The sequence below is a fragment of the Penaeus vannamei genome, unplaced genomic scaffold (genome assembly GCF_042767895.1).
Source record: "Penaeus vannamei isolate JL-2024 unplaced genomic scaffold, ASM4276789v1 unanchor360, whole genome shotgun sequence".
NCBI classification, from domain to species: Eukaryota; Metazoa; Arthropoda; class Malacostraca; order Decapoda; family Penaeidae; genus Penaeus; species Penaeus vannamei.
In genome coordinates, this window is record NW_027213364.1 from 85,001 (window position 1) to 92,500 (window position 7,500).

General features: G+C 47.9%; 1 protein-coding gene across 1 annotated transcript in view; it reads left to right on the top strand.

Annotated features, from left to right (window-relative positions):
- Positions 1 to 7,500, top strand: part of dtn (transmembrane protein 132C dtn) — a 29,600-nt gene that overhangs the window by 5,884 nt on the left and 16,216 nt on the right. The window contains 3 exon segments of the mRNA XM_070119571.1: positions 1,257 to 1,400; positions 5,657 to 6,047; positions 6,392 to 6,753. Coding sequence (XP_069975672.1) covers positions 1,257 to 1,400; positions 5,657 to 6,047; positions 6,392 to 6,753 — 897 coding nt within the window.

A 7,500-nucleotide genomic window follows, 5' to 3' on the forward strand; every position in this document is an offset into this window, starting at 1 on the left:
CTTCCTCTTCACCCCCCACACACCTCTACCCCCCTAACCCTTTACCCTCACCCTCACCCTCATACCCCCTCTTTTTTTCACCTCCCACCCGACCCCTCCTTTTCACCCCCCCTCACCCTCACTTCCTTACCCCCCCACCCCACCCCCCACCCCTCTCTTCACCCACCTTTACCCTCACCCTCCTACCCCCCATCCCCCCACCCCCACCTCTTCACCCCTCCACACACATCTCTCTCTCCACCCCTCCCCTCTCTTCACCCACCCCCATCCCTCCTCAGCCTAACCTCCCCCTCCTCTTCACCCCCACACCCCTACCTCCCCCCACCCCACCTCACCTCAGCCCCCTCTTCACCCCCCACCCACCTCAGACCCCAAGACAAGGCACAAGAAATCACACAAAAGGGACGCCCCTTGTGGTGACATCTCGATAGATTCCTGATAGATAATCGAGGTCACTCAACCCTCGCGTGACCCTCTCATCCTTCCCCTCACATTCGTTCCCCTCTTCCTCCTCTTCTCCTTCTCTTCCCCTTTTCTCTTCTTCTTGTGAGGTGTCGGGAGTGTGGGGGGGAGAGGGGGGAGGGGGTATACCTTTACCGTCTTGTATAAGATTATTTTTTTTATTATTATTTATTTTTTTATTTATTTATTTTTTTTTTTATATAGCAAAAGGAGTTTTTTGTTTTTTGGTTGAGTCGGCACTTTGGTACGTATGGGAGAATAAGGGAAGGAGGAGAGAAGGGAGGGAGGAAGGGAGACAGACAGACAGACTGATTTTTTGGCTCTCTCTCTATCTAGCTAGCTAACTCTCTCTCTCTCTCTTTATTTATTTCTCTCTTTATTTATCTCTCTCTTTATTTATCTCTCTCTCTCTATTTTTCTCTCTCTTTATTTACCTCTCTCTCTCTTTATTTCTCTCTCTTTCTCTTTATTTCTCTCTCTCTCTCTTCCCCATCTCTCTCTCTCTCTCTCTCTCTCTCTCTCTCTCTCTCTCTCTCTCTCTCTTTCTCACTCTCTCTCTCTCTCTCTCTCTCTCTCCCTCTCTCCTTCCCTCTCTCTACCTCTCTCTCTCTCTCTCTCTCTCTCTCTCTCTCTCTCTCTCTCTCTCTCTCTCTCTCTCTCTCTCTCTCTCTCTCTCTCTCTCTCTCTCTCTCTCTCTCTCTCCCTCCCTCTCTCTTCTCTCTCTCCCCCCTTTGTCTCACTTCCCCCCCCCAGCCTCAAAAAATTCTTCACCTTCCCCTTCCCCCCCTTTTCAGAGCTGGTCGGTGGTCAACACAGCTGTGCTTACGGGTCGTCAGGTGTCACGTGCCATGAAAGTTCTCATCGTGTCACAAGCAGGGAAGGTTGCAGATGTCACTTTGCAGTCTTCATGCAACTGCACAGATAAAGCAGCGTTGAAGGTATGTTTTTTTTTCTTTTCTTCTTCTTTTTCTTCTTTTATATAGATTTTTTTCGTTTATTTTTTTTTATCTTGATTTCCTTTTTTTTTCTTTTTGAGTGTGCATATTTTTTCTTTCTTTCTTTCTTTCTCTTTTTCTTTATTTCCTTTTTTTTCTCTTCTTTTTGAGTGTGCATTTTTTTTCTTTTTTTCTTTCTTTCTCTTTTTCTTTATTTCCTTATTTATTTTTTCTTTTTGAGTGTGTATATCCTCTTTTTTTTTATTTTTGTTCCTGAATGTGTGTTTTTATCTTCTTTTTAGCTGTTATTACCTTTTTTGGCGTGTAATTTTTCGATTATATGTACGTACAGATCGGACCTTGCACGCACATCGGTATAAATGGATGAATTGGATGATTTTATGCATGTACGGAAGGAAGATTTGATATGTACATGTGCGTGTATGCATATCACACGTGTCTGATACAAGAATGGATGCACAGGCGTGTTACAGATGCATATTTGCTTGTAGAGACGCGGTCAAAAATTACTATTACACGACCGAAGCTTCGAAACACCTCGTTGCGGGTGAATTGTTCAGGGGTCGAAGCAGAATTCGAAACAGGTTCGGTCAGGTTATGATTTCGTAAGTGTGCGGGTTTACTATTCGCACTGCGAGAGGTGTGGTCATACAAGGGGAGATTACGTACATATAAGAGAAGAAAGAAGATTACGTACGTGTAAAAGGAGAAAGAAGATTACGTACGTGTAAAAGAAGAAAGAAGCAAAAGGTGTGCCCGTTTTCCTTATCGCATTAAAGATATTCACATAATCATTTTGTTTGTTTGTGTGTGTGTGTGTGTGTGTGCAAGAAGGTCACACTTTAAGAGATATTCTGCATATTCTTAGCTGCGTTTCCGGAAAAAAATGGACGATAGCACAGATTTATTGTCAATATTCAAAACTTTATTCGCAACATGTTTCACACGCGTTTCGATCACGTCTGTACAAAACGCTCAATAATTTCTATACATTTTTTTTTTTCTTGTACACGTAGAACAAACCTGGGCAAACTACGGCCCGCGGGCTAAATCCGGCTCTTTGTACTAAATATATAATTTAGTAAATATATAATTTATCAAACATACAATTCATTAAATATACATATTTAATGAAAATATAATTTATTAAATATATAATTTATTAGATATATATGTATATCTATTAAATATATAATTTATTAGATATATATGTATATTTATTAAACATATAATTTATTAGATATATATGTATATTTATTAAATATATAATTTATTAGATATATATGTATATTTCTTAAATACATAATTTATTAAATATATAATGCACTAAATATATAATTTAGTGCATTTTACAGTGGAAGAAAGTAGAGCAGAATTAAGTTCAATTTATCGTTGGTGACACAATTCAGGATTTTCGTGTGGCCGCTTGTAAGAATTAATTGCCTAACCCTGACGTAGAAGCATCTCAGGATAAGGCAGGATTTATGGAGGATTTGTTGTTGATAAAATGCTTATGTGGTTGAGGTTTAGGGGTATGTGGTTGTGGGTCCACGTGGGTCGGGTGTGCGTGTGTGTGTGTGTTTATGTTTGTGTGGTTGAATGTGTTTGTGGATGTATGTCTTTGTGTGTGTTTGTGTGTATGTATGTTATGTGTGTGCGTGTCTGTGTTTGTTTTGTGTCTGTGTCGGTCTGTGTGCGTGTAAATGTGTGTATATGTATGTGTGTAGATGTTTGTGTATGTGCGTATGTGCTCGCATATGGAAGTTTTACTACATCATATCTAAAGAGATTTACACTTTTTTTCTCCACTGATGAGATAGTTCAGGATAAGTATATTATTAATTATTTATTCATTTATTTATTTTTGTCTTTCTTCTTACTCTTAAATTAATCGTAATAATTTCAATATATACTTTCAAACAGGATAAGCCTCCTTCCTGTGTATTTGTGAGTTTGGTCCAGAATTTTCCAATTGTATTAACAAAAAACAAAAAAAAACAAGGTTTGAAAATCCCCCTTCATCATAAAATTCTCAAAAGACCCGTAAAGTAAGAAATATTTAACAAAAAGCGTGGGCAGTGTGACGTCACGCGCGTAAATGGATCTCGTTTTCTATGACAGATGAGGAGGAGGGACTGTTATAAACAATTCATGCTCGCGAACTCCCCCGGTATTTCCTCCCACCTTCCCCCACGAGTTCTAACCCCTCCACGCCCACGCCTTCCCCACGAGTTCTAACCCCTCCACGCCCACGCCTTCCCCACGAGTTCTAGCCTCTCCACGCCCACGCCTTCCCCACGGATTCTAACCTCTCCACGCCCACGCCTTCCCCTCGAGTTCTAACCCCTCCACGCCCACGCCTTCCCCACGAGTTCTAACCCCTCCGCGCCCACGCCTTCCCCACGAGTTCTAACCCCTCCACGCCCACGCCTTCCCCACTCCCGCCTAGGAGTTCTAACCCCTCCACGCCCACGCCTTCCCCTCGAGTTCTAGCCCCTCCACGCCCACGCCTTCCCCTCGAGTTCTAACCCCTCCACGCCCACGCCTCCCCCACTCCCGCCTAGGAGTTCTAACCCCTCCACGCCCACGCCTTCCCCACGAGTTCTAACCCCTCCACGCCCACGCCTTCCCCACGAGTTCTAACCCCTCCACGCCCACGCCTTCCCCACGAGTTCTAACCCCTCCACGCCCACGCCTTCCCCACGAGTTCTACCCCCTCCACGCCCACGCCTTCCCTCGAGTTCTAACCCCTCCACGCCCACGCCTTCCCCTCGAGTTCTAACCCCTCCACGCCCACGCCTTCCCCTCGAGTTCTAACCCCTCCACGCCCACGCCTTCCCCTCGAGTTCTAACCCCTCCACGCCCACGCCTTCCCCTCGAGTTCTAACCCCTCCACGCCCACGCCTTCCCCACGAGTTCTAACCCCTCCACGCCCACGCCTTCCCCACGAGTTCTAGCCTCTCCACGCCCACGCCTTCCCCTCGAGTTCTAACCCCTCCACGCCCACGCCTTCCCCACGAGTTCTAACCCCTCCGCGCCCACGCCTTCCCCACGAGTTCTAACCCCTCCACGCCCACGCCTTCCCCCAAGAGTTCTAACCCCTCCACGCCCACGCCTTCCCCACTCCCGCCTAGGAGTTCTAACCCCTCCACGCCCACGCCTTCCCCACGAGTTCTAACCCCTCCACGCCCACGCCTTCCCCACTCCCGCCTAGGAGTTCTAGCCCCTCCACGCCCACGCCTTCCCCACGAGTTCTAACCCCTCCACGCCCACGCCTTCCCCACGAGTTCTAACCCCTCCACGCCCACGCCTTCCCCACTCCCGCCTAGCAGTTCTAACCCCTCCACGCCCACGCCTTCCCCACGAGTTCTAACCCCTCCACGCCCACGCCTTCCCCACGAGTTCTAGCCCCTCCACGCCCACGCCTTCCCCACGAGTTTTAACCCCTCCACGCCCACGCCTTCCCCACGAGTTCTAGCCCCTCCACGCCCACGCCTCCCCCACGAGCTCTTGCCCCTCCACGCCCACGCCTTCCCACGAGTTTAACCCTCCACGCCCACGCCTTCCCCACGAGTTCTAACCACTCCACGCCCACGCCTTCCCCAAGAGTTCTAACCCCTCCACGCCCACGCCTTCCCACACGAGTTCTAACCCCTCCACGCCCACGCCTTCCCCACGAGTTCTAGCCCCTCCACGCCCACGCCTTCCCCACGAGTTCTAACCCCTCCACGCCCACGCCTTCCCCACGAGTTCTAACCCCTCCACGCCCACGCCTTCCCCACGAGTTCTAACCCCTCCACGCCCACGCCTTCCCACACGAGTTCTAACCACTCCACGCCCACGTCTTCCCCAAGAGTTCTAACCCCTCCACGCCCACGCCTTCCCACACGACTTCTAACCCCTCCACGCCCACGCCTTCCCCACTCCCTCTCAGGAGTTCTAACCCCTCCACGCCCACGCCTTCCCCACTCCCGCCCACGAGTTCTAACCCCTCCACGCCCACGCCTTCCCCACGAGTTCTAACCCCTCCACGCCCACGCCTTCCCCACGAGTTCTAACCCCTCCACGCCCACGCCTTCCCCACTCCCGCCCACGAGTTCTAACCCCTCCACGCCCACGCCTTCCCCCACGAGTTCTAACCCCTCCACGCCCACTCCTTCCCCACGAGTTCTAACCCCTCCACGCCCACGCCTTCCCCACTCCCGCCCACGAGTTCTAACCCCTCCACGCCCCCGCAGGTCTCCGCCTCCTGCACCTCGGTCTACATGGACGGCTCGGAGGTGCGCGGGAGCCACAACGCGACGGTCATCGCCCGATACGGCGAGAGACCCGGCGTCGCCTCCTTCACCGTGTGGATGCCCGAGCTGCCCCTCACCGTGCACGTCGGGGACACCAAGCTCTCGCAGGTGAGGGGGTGGCGCGCCCCCGACCCCGCCTCCCCCGGGGCCTTCGCGCTCAAGATGCCCGCCGGAGGAGGAGCTGCCAGCGACGAGGACCTCGCCCTGGCGCCGCAGGAGGACCCCGCCGCGCCGCCCGCGTCCGCGTCCTCGTACTCGGGGGCGTGCTCCGTGCGCTACCAGCAGACGCCCGTGCAGGTGAGGGAGGGCGCCCTCGCTGCTGCGTCGGTTCGCTTCTTTTACCATATATATATATATATATATATATATATATATATATATATATATATATATATATATATATATATATATATATATATAGATAGATAGATAGATAGATAGATAGATAGATAGATAGATAGATAGATAGATAGATATAGATATATGTATATATAAAAATATCTATATCTATATCTATATCTATATATATATAATATATATATATATTTATTTATATGTGTGTAGATATATACATATATATACATATATATATATATATATATATATATATATAGTTATGAGGCGTGAGGAAATTAGGTCTAAGTGAGTGATGAGGCGTGAGGAATGAGTAATGAGTGATAAGTTATAGGGTCCAAGTGAGGATTGAGGAATTATGAGGCGTGAAGAATGAGGTTCAGGTGAGGAATAATAAACGAATTTATGAGGTTCAGGTGAGTGTCATAACAGTAATAACAATAACAGGTTCACCTTCTCACCCCACTCACCCCACTCACCCCACCCAACAGGTCCTCTCCCCCATCAGTGGGCGTGTCATCGGAACCCGTGAAGTGCGGGTGGGGTCTGACAAGGTGTGGGTGACCAAATTGCGGGCGGCTGTCATCTCTGGCTTGACCTTGTCCCTGCAACCTGACGCCCACTTGCCGGATGGATACTCGGCTATAACAGCTGTCACACCCGTGCTCACCGCCAAGTATCAGGTACGTGTTGTTGTTGTTGTTGTTGCTTCTTGGATGGGGATGGGGGAGGATGGGGGAAGGGAGGGAGGGGGAGGGGTGGGGGGGGAAGGGGAGGAGGGGGGCGGAGAAAGTAGAGTAGAGAGGGAGAGAGAGAGAGAGAGAGAGAGAGAGAGAGAGAGAGAGAGAGAGAGAGAGAGAGAGAGAGAGAGAGAGAAGGAGACATTGAGAGAGAGAAAGAAAGAGAATGTAAGAAAGAAAAAGAGAAGGAGAGAGAGAGATTAAAAAAAGAAAGAGAGAGAGGAAATACGAAAGAGAGAGGGAGAGAGAATACAAAAAGAGAATGCGAGAGCAGTGTTGCCAACTGGACCGCTCACATTTTTGCCCGATCTTCCTACTACGAATATTTTCTTTATCACATCATGTATATCTAGATTCTGGCAATAATAGAGTGTCATATCACTAAGTAACCAATACATGTAACAAATTTAAATGAAACGTAATGCCAAAGAATAGAGAATTGAACAATGAACAGAATATATTGAACAAACGCACTTAAACCTTTTTTGTATCATTTGTAAGAGAGATTTTTTTAAACTAGATTAAATTACAAATCATAATCTCTTCACTCCTTTTAAAAATTCAAAATAGTTAAGATTCTAGATTATATATTTCTATCAGTAATATATTAACAAAATCATACAGAATATAACATCAACTGCCATTTATAATCAGAACTATGATATGAAATGATGTGATATGAAAATGAGT